General features: G+C 35.4%; 1 protein-coding gene across 1 annotated transcript; it reads left to right on the top strand.

The window, feature by feature from the left end:
- The first annotated feature begins 13,218 nt into the window (after positions 1-13,218).
- On the top strand, positions 13,219-13,674 carry LOC147493350 (uncharacterized). The gene has a single exon (XM_086567832.1). It carries the CDS (start codon positions 13,219-13,221, stop codon positions 13,672-13,674), a length of 456 nt encoding a protein of 151 aa, XP_086423958.1.
- Positions 13,675-15,456: the final 1,782 nt, after the last annotated feature.

Below are 15,456 nucleotides of genomic sequence, written 5' to 3' on the forward strand. Positions count from 1 at the left end.
TGTGAGAATCTAGCCAAAAGCCTCATCTGAATGATTATTGAGTAATGACACAAAGGATGTCAGGATAGAAAGACCACACGTCCACTTGCTTTATCACCACGTCATATCTTAGGAGAGAATTTAGGCCCTTTTTGGATTGATATAGCCAAATAAATGTTAAAAACTCAAAAAGATAATTTTTTCCACTAGTTATCCTTTTTTGAGCTTTCACAAATTTCTAAAAGCATTTTTATTTTTCACCATCAATCCATCACCCGTTACAACACACAATAAAGAGCTTACCCAGCTGACGAGTTGAGAATTAGATGAATATCAGAAAAAGATAAGAGAAGACCTTGTACAAAAACAGATAAGTTAGTTGTTTCGAAAAGAAAGAAAAGAAAAGAAAGACCCATCAAAAACCAAACCTACAAAAAATTCAAATAAGTCAAAAATCGAAACTCCCAAAAGTTCAAAATCAAAAGGAGTCGATATAAAAAAAAAACAAAAACAAAAGAAAAGTTGGAACTCCCAAAAATCAAAATCATATGGAGTCACAAAGCCAAAGGGCTAAAGAATTAATCACAATTTGGATGCAAAGAACAAAACGACGTTCTTCTCTAGTTACAAGAATCGAAAACCCAATTTCTCAACTTATCAGATTTTGTTTTCCTTTCCTTTTTCTTTTTAAACCATCACCCTAGCCCAATAACTTCTAATAAAATACCTCTAGCTCGATTAGGAATAGGATGGTGTGATATTAAGTGGCAATTGTGATCAATCGACCCCGGTTTCCTTTGGACGTTATTTGTCTTCTGATGATCGAGCAAACGATATTTTTGGCACATGATGGGTGCCCAAAATTTCACCTCATTCATTCTCTACTATTTTCTACTCTCTTCCCATCGACTTTCAACTCCTCATTTGGTGTAAATCTTACCCATCTCGGATAGGTAAAGGTCGTAGTTTTTTTGCTCGTAAATGACTTGCCTGCGATATGGAGTGGTTGATCAGCTCCCAAATGTGTATTTTATTACCTTTACATTACTGCATTACAGCCCTTCTTATGCATAATAAACAGACAACTCATAGCTTTTACTGCCTTTTGTAGCTTACAAGCCATTTTAGACCACTTATTATAAAAGATGCATTTTAGTGCCAAAAGGAGTTTTATTAATGCTTCTTATGAAGACTCAAGCTTCTATGAAAAAGTGCTAAAAAAGTCAAAGTCAAAGTCAAAGGTCCAAGGTCAATGGCTCAAACCCAGAAGACTGAAATTTATGTCCTTAACTCAGAAGATTGGAGATGGATGGCCTTGCTCAAAACCTAGCTTGCTCAAGAAGAAAGAGGAAAAGCAAAAACATAAAGGAAAAAAAGAAAAAGTAAAAAGCAAATATGTGAGGTGTCTCAATTTTAGAGGGAGAGGGCAAATCAATTATTGTAAAAGTAGGAGTATAAAAGCCAAAAGTAAGGAGAGAAAGCATTATCCAATTTTTGGTTTGACAACCTGATCAGCTCCTAAATGTGCATTTTATTACCTTTACATCACTGCATTACAACCCTTCTTATGTATAATGAAAAAACAACTCATAGCTTTTATTGTATTTTTCAGGTTACAGAGCAATTCAGACCACTTATCATAAAAGATGCATCTTAGCACCAAAAGGAGCCTTATTTACGCTTATTATGAAGACTCGAAGCTGCTATAAAAAAGTGATGAAAATGTCAAAGTCAAAGGTCAAAGGTCAAAGACTCAAAACTAGATAACTGAAAGTCATGTCCTTAACTCAGAAGACTACAGATGGATAGCCTTGATACAAAAGAAGGCTTGCTCTAAACCTAACTTGATTAATAAGAAATGAAAAAAAAGGAAAAGGAAAAATGAAAAGCATAAAGCAACCATGGTGAGGTGTATTGATTGTAGAGGGAGAGGATAAATCAAACTTTTGTAAAAGTAGGGGTATAAGAACCCAAAAGTAGGAGGAGAGAAAACACCTATACTTATTCTAGTGTCATGTAGGAGTAGTGTAGGATTTATTTTTCAAGTCATTTATATTCAAGTCTTGTCTTTACTTTTTGTTCTTCATTTCAATCAAGTTATTTCTTCCAAGTTTATGTTCTTCATTTCAATCAAGTTATTTCCTTCAAGTTTGTGTTTTCAATCATTCAATCTTAAGTTATTTTCAAATTTTCTTTAATCATTCAAGTTATTTCTTTCCAATGTTTATTCAATACAAATAGAGTTAACAAAAACAAGTCCTAATTAAAAGCTAAAGATTTCTACCTTTTCTCCTTCCTAACTCCCTTTCATCCAAGTTCTTTATGGTGAACCTAACTCAAATACTTTGAACTTACCACTATATTACAGCTTCACAACCCAAAAATTGAGATCAATTTTATCATGCTTTCTTAAATAGATTTACATTATTGCAATTTATTTTCTTGTCTTGTTATTTCTTTATTTCAATCTATTTGTTTTTCTTGTTTTCATGTTCTTCATTGCATTCAATACTTGTTTTCAAATACTTGTACATTTTCAATACTTGTACATTTTCAATACTTGCTGTTTAATCTTGTCATACCAATCAACTTGGTTCTAAACTTTCTTGTCATTTAATCTCAAGAACACTAGTAACACTCATTTGAAGATATCAAATGAGTGTGACTTGGTGATAAAGTTATCTCATTTCCTCTCATTGTCTTTCATGTTTTAATCCTACACAATTTCATTGTTTTCAATGTTTTTCCTCTCTTAACAACTAGTCTTTCAATACTCTTTTAGATTTAGAAAAGGTGAATAAGAAAAGTTGACAAAGTTTTTGTTTTCATTCGTCATCATTCCTCCCATCTTAAGATTTAGGATGAACTTCAAACTCCTTACCCCTACTACCACCACCACCAATTCTAACTACTTCAGTGGTGTATGCATTGTCATACACCTACCTGCCCCTGATCTTCAACCGCTTAGGGAAGCTTGTTCTTACATGGTTTACATTTGTCTAACACAAACGGACCAAGATCGACTCCGCCACATCGTTCCTCCCACAGGATGGGACTAGTCTCGAGAATTTGACTCTAAAAGACTCAACATGTATACACTCGTGTCTTTTACAATTCATATTGCGCTATTGCTATGCACATAAAGGTTTCGTGTAGGACATCATATGTTACCTACTAAGAACATGGACAATGGATTCCCCCCAGACCAACCCCTAAAAGTACGCAATTTCCATTCTTCTATGGGGCAGTTTGAAGCTATAGGCCATATATAATAAGGGTAGATTAGTTCTCCTCACTCCTCGCAAGGTCTAGGACAGTATTGTCCTGAGTAGTAAAACCCCCAAAACATAAATATGAAGCCACAGTCTTGCTGGATTGGGTTCATCATGAGCCGACACAACAGTTGCCTAGGATCATATCGACTAAAAAAAAGTTTTATAGCTGTAACAGTGATGTTAACACATTAATCTTCCCTTGTATAGTTCAAAAAAGCAAAAAAAAAAACGGATAAACGGTTATCTGCTAACAGTTGTTTGATAACGGTGGTATTTTAATGTCCGTCTGCAAACATTCATCTGTTGGTTTTTCTAACTCCTTCTCTTATCCTTGGCATCTCCTCTCTCGGTATAACATCTGCACGCATTATTCTAGAACAATCTTTCCAAGCTATGATGGATTCTCCTTCTTATGGACTTCATTTTTGTGACTACATTGCCGACAACGATGCAGAAAAGTCGTGGAACTTCTAACGATTATATTTTCTGATTCTGGACTCCGAATTTGGCACATGAACTGTCAAAATGATCAGTGCGTCGAGCTTTACCTAAAGACATGAAGTTGTAAAAATCACCAGGGCCCACATGGACCCACCATTGGTCAAAGCACATGGGCCCATGACTTAGTGGTTTCTCCATTATTTGAGCACTACCAAAGTGGATTACTACCAAGTGGAGCAATACCAAAGTGGAGCACTTGTGATTTGCACTCATTCCATTTTTTAATTCATAAGTTAGTTTTTGAAAACATTGGTTTTTTGGTTTTTGTTTTTGTTTTAGATAGCTTGTAACTCATTAATGGAGTCTCCTCCACTCTTGAAATAAAACTTATTATTCTTCTTCTTCTCTTTTATGTTTTTAGCCCTTTGATCTCCTAGGATCTTGAGCTAAAACCCTCCTTGTGGAGGGTTGATGACGCTCTTGTTAGGATTAGATTTAGTTCTAGGATTTACATTTCATTGCTCATTATGTTTAAGTCTATAATTGCATCATACTGTAATATGGTAGCACCCGTTCAAATTAAGAGTATGTATCTTCAGACATAGTAGGGTGCATGACTAAATTAGTAGCGTGCGCGACTCTATCTTAGCCAAATCAAAATTCTAGTGAACGCCAGATGAGCTAGCAAACTATGAGTTGAATGGATACGTCAAAGATGATATATCACTTCAATTCCTCATGCTAATAGGTTGTTCTTAGAGGTAACTTCAACATGTTATGAACCAAAACTAGAATGCATCTTGGGTTTGTCTATGAACCTAAGAATGATTAAAGATGCAATAGAAATTAATTCAAACAGTAAACTTGATCCAAAAATGAGTGGATTTAGCTCTCCACAATATAATTTTTTCTCTCACTTAAGTCTTTTTGTGTAATTGTTTAAAAGTTGAGTTTACATAATTTGTAAATTAAGGTAAAAAGAATCCAAGTGTAGTGTAAAAACTTTCAAACAAAATCCTTCTCTCATTAAGTTCTCTCTTGAGTTGTCTAGCAAAGGTGTGAACAAGTTCTCTAGTGTTTAGGCATGGGACAATTACCTTACTCGAACTAAATTTCAACATGAATTGAGAGTAAGGAACTTGACTTAAGTGTGAGTTAAGAGTAACATCTAATAAACACGTACTTATCACGAATCACTTATTTTTTTCTTTTTCCGTTTTTTTATTTAACTTTCTTCTAACTCAACATGTAGATCAAAATTCATTGCTTCCACATGGATACCATTATACACACTTTTGTGGTTGGGCCAACCAACTAGTAGCATACGGTCTACAAGGCCCAAAATATATATATGAACCAAACATAAAAACCGGGATAATGCACCCTAACCAAGGCTATACGGGCTACCAAACAGGGCCTTAAGATTTTCTACATCATTTTCTATGTGAACAGGTAAAGTAAATATATTTTGAGTTGTTTTACCTCAATAACATTTTTTGATATTAAAGTAGGAGAAAATAAAGCATAACACACGATGAATTAAAACATAGGTTTCTAGTTAAACTATATAAATTACGATAACAGTAAACACTTCAGGCCTCCCATAAGGCCATGACATATTGTTAAAATTGAAAAAAAAAGATAAAACCAAAATAAGTCTCCATACACCGATGACCCACTCTCATACTCTTATAGTAAACTTGACTAGAAACTCCCATGTTGGTAGGTAGAACCCCTTCAGACACTAACCATGCTTCCAACCTCTGAAAAAGTAAAAAGTAAAACAGACTGCATTAGAGATGAATTTAGATGTATAGAACAATGCCTAGATTAAAAAGCTAAAAACAACTATGGAGATTAATTTATTAAGACTTGGCTAATGAAAACCGAATATTTTATTATTAACCTCTATTTGCCTCAAGTTCTGGAGACAAGAATAATGTGAATTCACTCTTATAACTGGCAATGAAGTGCTCCTTATATAGTGGTTACAATGAGCTCTATAAACATCTCAAAACATGGGCTTTTTTACCTAATTTTCTATTACATATCAACTTCCTTTCGATTCCAACTTCGTTTCCAAAAGTGTTAAGAGGTGGAGTATGTTGTGTCGGTTCCATACGTCTAGACGCACTTGACAGTATAAATCCATGCGTCCCAAATGCATGCATCTGTTTCCTCTTTTGCTCCATCTTTCGTTCCTCTTTTGCGGGCTTTGGTCCAAGTAACGGGTCATTTTGCCTCGGGCTTCCAAGTAAGCTCTAAAACAGGTCCAAGTCCTATCTTTTCATAGCTTCAAAACCTTGGGCCTTCTTCATAATTATATGTGAGCTTCCATGTGATTCTTAATGCTCCAAATTGCTCTTTTTTGCCCTTTTAACTTTAATATTTGGCAAAACTCTCTTTTTCACCTGTAAAGTCGTAAAACACAAGTCCAATAAGATGGCTAAACAAGAGGTATAACTGAGGGTTAAAATACACCTTTTGAGCACTTATCAGTATCTTCAGGCTTCAGGGACATTGCTTTTTCATTGAATGCACCCACATTAGAATTATAATATCTTGGTTTGAATCTGTGTGTTTTTCCTTTCGAATTCATTCACTTACTTTCGATTAATGTGCATGGTTGTTAGTCCCATATCCCTATTAGTTTAGTTTGAAATATCAGGGAGACATTATTTCCATGACTGCAATTCTTAGTAGACTTTAATTCCATGACAGAAATTCTTTTGATGATATCAATTAAAAGTTTGTTTTTTTTACGGAATGGGCACTCACTCGAGTAGCATTTCGCATATTGATAGGTATTTAATCATCCTAAATAAGTAGACTAATTAAACCCTAATTGTAATACTCGCAAGCGCACAAGGTCTATTATGGTAGACAGGCAAGAACGAGGTCGATCTCATAGAGATTGCTCTTTAGGAATAATTGAGATCTAAGTTCTATTTAACCTAATTCGAATAATTATGTTTTTGGTTTGAAAGTTGTTTCAATACTAATTAAAACTATTTAATTTAACTATATTATGAACTATTAAGGATGGAAACACTAAGGCACTCGAAATCACCCTAGACCATTGTAGGTTATTTTAGTTTAACTAATTTAAAGTTCTCATTTGAATTACGAGTAGCATGAGAGAAAGGTAATCCTAGCTTGCTTGAATATGTGATCGTTAAGTCATAATATGCATCTATGTATGAGATTGATTGTATTTTCAGCATGCAAACGTATAAACTCCTAGCAAAAACTGTCTTCTTACAGCACAACTTCTCACAAGCTTATGTTAATATTAGAACCGATGTTTTGACAATAATAGAAATCTAATCTAACTATTGACTAGTCAAGACATAAAATCACATGCAAGATATAATCAGTGAAAGTAGTTCTACTAAAATCAGTGTGGAATCAATCAATTAATCATTATATAATTGGAGAACTATAAACAATAAACATAGAAAATCTTACGCAAGTCTAGGGTTTCATCTAAGCCCTAGCTTGGAGTTTAGATACTCATGAACATGGTGATAGAGGCAAAAGAGTAAGGAAGAGAAGTCATTGACAAAACCCGTCATCCTGTGTGGTGGCTTCTTCTCCAGTAGCTTTTGCTTCTTATTCTTCTCCAAGCTCTCGGGTACTGGTTTAATTTGTGATTTTTTGTGATGGGGGTGAGAGCTCTCTCTCTCTCTAGCTTCTGTTTAGTTTATATAGGGTTCCCCTAGGGCATGCCCAAGAGTTGGAATGGATATGGAGATGTCCTGTCGGTGTTCTACTGGAATCCGGATTCTGATTTTGGACTGCGCACGAAATCTGGAACTCAAAATAAAGAACTGTTTCTTGGATATTAAGAGAGGGTGGTGGGCCCTTGTGAATAGGCAAATTATAAGGCGTGCGCCCTCCAACTTTGACTGCAATAATCCAAACTTCATGCAGTGCTTCCGGAAGTCCTCATCATATGTTATTTCCAGACTCGTATCGAGCATTTCCTGTAATCAAACCATGAGGATTTTACAATCTTTTTAAAACCTCAGGTCTCAGTCCATTTCGTTGCGCTCGTGTTGAATCTTATAAAACCAATGAAATAAACTAATTAAAGGAACTTATATCAATTAACTATACAACTTAATATAAATATGGGCATAAATGTGTAGCAATTATGTGCTTATCACATATCTATATTAGACTTGCAAAACAGAAATTATTTGCAGTTGGTATACCCTCTTTTTCTTTTTCTTCTGAATATAGATTAGATTTGTTTTGTGTGCTTTTGATGTGTTTCATTATCATCTATACAGACAACTTATTAAAGAGGTTGTATACCTATGAGAGTCATCTACTAGCCATGATTATAATAGTGTTATCCCTACTAGGATAATGCAATTGAGGTCTAGAGGTGTACTTGAAGCCGTGTTGACTTTAGCTCATTGTGTTTTAAGCTCAAGGCTCACACATCCCGTGTGCTGAAAGCAAGTGTTCATAAGTAAACTGTTACAGATATTACGTTGTAGGGATGATTTATTAGTGAAAGGTTGTACTTCACTTTTCTGAAAGATGTCATTTCCAGACTTTAGCACAAAGATTATTCTACAGATTTTTGCATTTGGAATTGCAAGATTGTCATCATCTTTGACCTTTTGGTTCTCTATTGTTCTCTCTCCCGGTCTCCCCCCACCCCCTCAGTTCTCAACTAAGAAGTAAGAAGAAAGAAATTAGCGTGAAAATTTTGATCTATCTAGCTTTGTGGTCATCGGTCTAAGTTTACATGTATTAACACCTCCTATTTCTTCTTCTTCCTCCTCAAATTTTGTTTTATTTTCCTTTTGGTGACCTTATAATCATATATCTCTCTCTAATTTCTCTCAATAAAGGAGCAAGCAGTACCCATAAGGGTATTGATATGTTATTAACATTTTTGAAACTTTTGCATGAAACAAGGTGATAACATCTTAAGAAATCAATGCTACCCTTTCTATTTAGATAGACCTTATGTGTTTAGCTGCTATGTTATTTCTTAGGTGTCTAAATGTTATTTCTGCTATTATATTTGAATGGTTGAGTGAAACAAAAAACTATTATGTGTTGTGTCACTTAATAAGGCTATATTCAACCAGTTTTCTACAATACTTGTGTGTGCCTTTCCTTCCCCCTCTACAATCAATAGTTTCGCTTTTACATTGTTTACTTGGGTAGTCAATTCTTGTTTTCTGTCTCTCAACAACTGAACTTCTTCTCTCGTACATTTAATATACTTACACTTATCTTCTAGTGATGCGTTCATGCTGTTACACCCATAACTCAATATGGTTCTGTTAGGAAACCTATACTAAGTAGTACTTTAGTTAGTAATATACTTCTATTTTGATTGGACTTTGTTAATTTAGTTGCTTATAAAAGAACTAAGATGTAATTGTGTTTTGGTATCGATCAATTCTAATAAGAAAGTTTACGTGGTTTGGTCTCCAATCAAAGGATCCATTAGGTGGTTTATCTCTAATCAAAAGATTACTTAGGGTTCTTCATCAAATTGAGTTAAGAATCATAACATCTGGTATCAGAGCCATTCTTTTTTGGGTACAAAATTTTTTCCCCCTCTCTTCCACACAATGGTGCAAGTTACTGTTAAAGAGGTTAACAAACGTGTCGATGCGATCGAAGGAACATTGGATCAGCTACATGCTGGATTCAACACCAGCTTGCATACTCTAAGCAATGAGATGAAGGCAATTACTGATACTATAGGTACGCACAATGATCAACTTACTCAATTAAACCAAAGTGTGAACTCTCTTGTGGCCCTTTTCACCACTCCAGCAACCATTCAAATTCCTACCAATCTATCGACCACAGTTCCTACCAATCCAATGACTAGTCAAGATGGTGAACTACACCAAGAAGTTCCTCGAGTTCCTTTTGTTTTTCCTCAGGGTGTCACTCAAGTACAAGGTGTTCAATTACAAGGACGTACACTTCAGATCAATTTTCCTCAGTTTGACGGTAAAAATCAGGAAGATTGGGTTTTCTAAGTGGAACAATATCAACAAGTTCATGGCCTCCCTGCTGCTCAATTGATTCCAATTGCTTCCATTCATTTAACAGGTGATGCGGTAGCTTGGTATCGGTGGATGTGACACTCTATTGGCCCTATGAATTGGTCGAATTTTTCTCATGCACTTTGTGTTCATTTTGGTGATCGTAAAAATCTAGACCCTGGTGGCTCTCTTTCTAAACTTAGCCAAACAAGTATCGTTCGCTTATTTCAGCGGGAGTATGAACGTTTGGCTAATTTGGTTCCTGGTTTACCCGAATCTCATCTAATTAGCATGTTTATTTCTGGTTTGCGTGATAACATTTGAGCTAGTTTGCGAACACTTCGGCCCTCAATGCTCACCAAAGCTTTTGACTTTGCTCTTGCCAAGGAGGAAGAACTTGTTGCTCTCTACGAATTTTCTATTCATCGTGCTCCTCCTCGTCTTCAACCTTTGAAGTTTGCATCCACTTCATCAAAAACAACACCTCCAGGTTTTAAACGTCTTCCTTAGGCTGAATTATAGGAACGCCGCTCTAAAGGCTTATGTTTTAATTATGATGAACTTTATAAGCCAGGACATCAATCAAGTTTTGCTTATTTATGCTGATGAATCTCCTTTTGTGGCTGATGTGGCTACTGATGATTCCATTGAGTCCAATTCTGAGATTTCATTACATGCTCTTACTGGTCAAACTCGGCCACAAATTATGCGTATTACTGGCACTTTGAAAAATAGACCTATTACTGTTCTTATTGATTCTGGTTCTACTCACAATTTTGTTCACCCATCATTGGTTAAACATTGTGGCTGCTCTATTGAATGTAATAACTCTATTCAATGTGATGGCAAGTGTAATAATGTTCCAATCACTTTGCAAGGTTGTTCTTTCTCTGTTGATTTTTTCCTTTTGGTTGTGAGTGGGTGTGATGTGGTTTTTGGCGCTCAATGGCTCAGTTCATTGGGGTTGATTTCTTGGGATTTTACTAATCTCATTATGAAGTTTACCAAGGATGCTCACGAGTTTACTTTGGTTGGAGATAACTCTCCTTCTTGGATGCTTCTTGACAGTCCTTCAATGCATCGTTTAATCGAACGCGAGCGTCATGGTGTCCTCTTTCAGCTATCTTTGCCATCTGATTCTTCTACAGTTCATATCCCTTCAGCAATTGGTACAGTTCTCTCTCACTTTACAGATGTGTTTAGCTCACCAACTGGGTTGCCACCGCAATGTTGTCATGATCATCATATTCCACTATTGCCCGGTTCCATCACTGTTAATGTGTGGCCTTATCGCTATCCACACTTTCAAAAGTCTGAGATTGAACACGCTGTTAACAAACTATTTGTTGTTGGTCTTATTCACCCTAGTTGTAGTCCATATTCATCTCCTATTTTGTTAGTTCGGAAAAAAGATGGCTCGTGGCGCATGTGTATTGATTATTGTGCCCTTAATCTACGAACGATTAAAGACAGATTTCCAATCCCCGTGGTTGATGAGTTACTTGATGATTTGCATGGTGCCAAAATTTTTACTAAATTAGATCTTCGTTCTGGGTTTTGGCAAATTCTTGTACATGGACCTGATATTCCTAAAATGACGTTTCACACTCATGATGGTCACTATGAATTTCTCATTATGCCTTTTGGCCAATCCAATGCAATGGCTACGTTCCAGAGTTTGATGAATGATATTTTTCGTCCCCACTTGAGCAAATTTGTCCTTGTTTTCTTTGACAACATTCTGGTTTACAATTCTTCCCTATCTGATCATATTCAACATCTTTATGTTGTTCTTGGTATCCTACAGAGCCACAAGTTATTTGTCAAGGAATCCAAGTGTTCTTTTGGTCAACCTTTAGTTGCTTATCTAAGCCATATTATTTCTGCTAAGGGTGTTACTGTCAACAATGATAAGATTCAATGTGTTGATGATTGGCCTTTACCGTCTTCTTTAAAGGCTTTGTGTTGGTTTTTAGGCTTAACATGTTACTATCAAAAATTTGTCAAAGACTATGGAACACTTGCTAAACCACTTACCCACTCTTTTATATAGACTGACGAAACCACTGAGGCTTTTACTTTTCTCAAAGCGGCTTTGACATCCACCCCCGTGCTTGCTTTGCCCAATTTTTCTGACGCATTGTATATTGAATCTAATGCTTCAGGAGGAGGTTTAGGAGCTGTTCTCATGCAGGCTAGTCATCCTCTAGCTTATTTCAGTAGGCCACTTTCTGGTAAGAATCTCAATCTTTCGGTTTATGACAAAGAGATGCTTGCCATTGTATCATCAGTTCAGTACTAGCACCTTTATTTGCTAGGACGACACTTCAAAATCTGTACTGATCATCGAAGTCTCAAATATTTTCTTGAACAACGACTTTCGTCTCTAGAGCAACAAAAGTGGCTATCTAAACTCATAGGCTATGATTATGAGATAATCTATCGCAAAGGGTAAAAAAACAAGGTTGTTGATGCCTTTTCTCAATTGCATGAACATGGCAGTCTCTCTATTATTTCTTCTCTAGTTTTTACCGGCATTGATGACATTGTTCGCGAGTGTCATAACCACCCTTCTCTCCATGCCATTATCAACCGTCTTCAACATTCTTCTACTCCAGACAAGTATTACACTTATACCAATGGTGTTCTTTGCTATAAAGGACGGATTGTTGTTGTGCCTAATTCCCTTTGGTGTTCTAACCTTTTACAAGAATTTCATGCTACTCCATCTTGGGTCATTCTGGATTTTTACATACTTAGAAACGACTTCATCATAATTTTTATTGGTCGGGTATGAAAACTGCAGTCAAGGATTTTATTGCACATTGTGATGTATGTCAATGTAATAAAGCTAAAGTGATTGCTCCTCCAGGTCTTCTTCAGCCACTACCCATTCTTGATGATGTTTGGTTGGACTTATCTATGGACTTCATTGATGGATTGCCCAATTCTCAACGCAAAACTTCGATTTTGGTTGTGGTGGATCATTTATCCATATATGCTCATTTCAGCACTATTTCTCATCTTTATACTGCTGCCACTATTGCTAAAGTTTTTGTGCGTGACATTGTCAAATAGCACGGGATGCCTCGTTCTATAGTGAGTGACAGAGACCCAATTTTCATTAGCAATTTCTGGGAAGCCTTTTTCACCCTACAAGGCAGTTAACTCTGTCGTAGTTCTGCTTATCACCCTCAGACAGATGGCCAAACTGAAGTTACCAATCGCACTCTTGAATTTTATCTGCGTTGCTTTGTAGGAAACCAACCTTCCACTTGGACACATTGTTTACCATGGGCTAAATGGTGGTATAACACTTCTTATCACTCCTCTGTAAGGATGACTCCTTTTCAGGCTGTTTATAGTCATCCCCCGCTTCAGTGTCTGCATATCTTCTTAATACCACAATTGTCCATGTTGTTGATATCGTATTATGTGCTCGTGATCATACTTTAAAAATTCTAAAAGATCATTTGCAAAAGTCTCAAAGTCGAATGAAGTTTTATACTGATTTGAAACTCACAAAGCGTTGCTTCGTGGTTGGTGATTGGGTCTTTCTCCGATTGCAACCTTACCGTCAGGTTACAGCAACTTCTCAAACTTTTTCGAAGCTTTCACCACAATTTTATGGTCCTTTTAGAATTCTTGAATGCATTGGTCATGTTGCGTACAAGTTGGATCTTCCATTTGGTTGTCAAATCCATCCAACCTTCCATGTCTCATCCTTAAAGATTAAGTTAGGCATTCATATCACACCAGATTCACATCTTCCACCACTTGATGATTCTACCACTTGGGTACCTGACAGACTATTGGACCGTGGCCTATTCAAGATGAATAATCGTGATATTACTCACCTACTCATTCAATGGAAGGGTCACTCAGAAGAGAAGGCTACATGGGAGGAGTATACTAAATTCCGTGCTTGTTTTAAAGATTTTCCATCTTGAGGACAAGCTGTGTTTGAAGGCCGAGGGAATGTTCGAAAACCTATACTAAGTAGTACTTTAGTTAGTAATAGACTTCTATTTTGATTAGACTTTGTTAATTTAGTTGCTTATAAAAGAACTAAGATGTAATTTTGTTTTGGTATTGATCAATTCTAATAAGAAAGTTTAGGTGGTTTGGTCTCCAATCAAAGGATCAATTAGGTGGTTTATCTCTAATCAAAAGATTACTTAGTGGCGAATATAATATTGAAGCTACTTGAATAGCAAGACATTCTCAATCATAATAAAAGAATTATGATAAACACTACTTAAAATGCAAAACTATATTTGTTGAAACATTTATTCCCCATACATATAATACAAATGTGTTTTAGGATTATTAGTTCAATGCATTTGCATTAAGTTTCTGATTTTCTATTAATTATTCTTTGAGGTTAGTTCAATGTAGTACGTTGCATCCAGTTTCCAATTTCTCATTAATTATTCTTTGAGGTTAGTTCAATGAAGTTGCATCAAGTTTCTAATTTCCCGTTAATTATTATTTGAGGTTAGCTCAGTGCAATTATATCCACTTTATGATTTCTCGTTAGTTATTCATTAAGGTTATATCAGTACAGTTAGATCCAATTTTCAATGTTTCGTTAATTAGTCTTCGAGATTAGTTCATTGCATTTGCATCTAGGTTCCAATCTCCTGTTGATTACTCTTTGAGGTTAGTTCAATACATCTGCATCCAGTTTCTGATTTCTCATTAATTATTTTTCTAGGTTAGTTCGATAGTTTACAATTTCTAGTTATTTATTCTTTGAGGTCAGTGCGATGCAGTTACATCCGGCTTCCAATTTCCAGTTAACTATTCTTTGAGATTATTTCAATGCATTTGATCCAATTTCTGATTTCTCATTAGTTAATCTCTGATTTTAGTTTACTGCAGTTGCATCCAGTTTCTGATTTTCTAGTAATTATTCTTTGAGGTTAGTAATTCAATGTAGTTGCATCCAATTTTCGATTTTATGTTAACTGTTCTTTGAGGTTAGTTCAATGCATTTGCATCAAGTTTCTGATTTCCCATTACTTACTTTTTTAGGTTAGTTTAATGCAGTTACATCAAATTTATAATTTCCCATTAATTATTCATTTAGGTTAGTTCAGTGCAGTTTCATCCATTTTTTAATATTTCGTTAATTAGTCTTTGAGATTAGTTCATTGTATTTCCATCCAGTTTCCGATTTCCTGTTAATAACTTTTTAAAGTTAGTTCAATACATCTGCATCTAGTTTCTAATTATTTATGTTTTGAGGCTAGTTCAATGCAATTACATCCGGTTTTTGATTTTCCGTTAACTATTATTTGAGGTTATTACAATGCATTTGCATTTAGTTTCCGATTTCCTACCAATTATTTTATGAGGGTACTTTTTTTTTTTTTTTTTTTTTTTTTTTTTAAGTCTGTTTTAAATGAGATCAGTAACTCTTTAATGAGCGGGGTTCGAGCCCCAGACCTCTGGTATCATCACCTAATGGTTTTATCGACTTTGTTTGTCAGCACCTTTGGGTGATGATACAGTTGCATTCGGTTTTTTATTTTCTCTTAATTATTTTGTGAGTTTAGTTCAATGCATTTGCATCCAGTTTCCAGTTTCCCATTAATTATTATTTGGGGTTTGTTTGATGTATTTGCATACCGTTTTGGATTTTTCGTTAAATATTTTTCAAAGATTTGCATCCAATTTCTAATTTCCCGTTAGTTATTCTCTGATGTTAGTTTAATGCAATTGCATCC

This window comes from Coptis chinensis, chromosome 6 (genome assembly GCF_015680905.1).
Source record: "Coptis chinensis isolate HL-2020 chromosome 6, ASM1568090v1, whole genome shotgun sequence".
Classification (NCBI taxonomy): Eukaryota; Viridiplantae; Streptophyta; class Magnoliopsida; order Ranunculales; family Ranunculaceae; genus Coptis; species Coptis chinensis.

Bases quoted from the DNA above. Each gene is read 5' to 3' on its own strand.
- LOC147493350 (XM_086567832.1), top strand. From the start codon at position 13,219: ATGAAGTTTTATACTGATTTGAAACTCACAAAGCGTTGCTTCGTGGTT.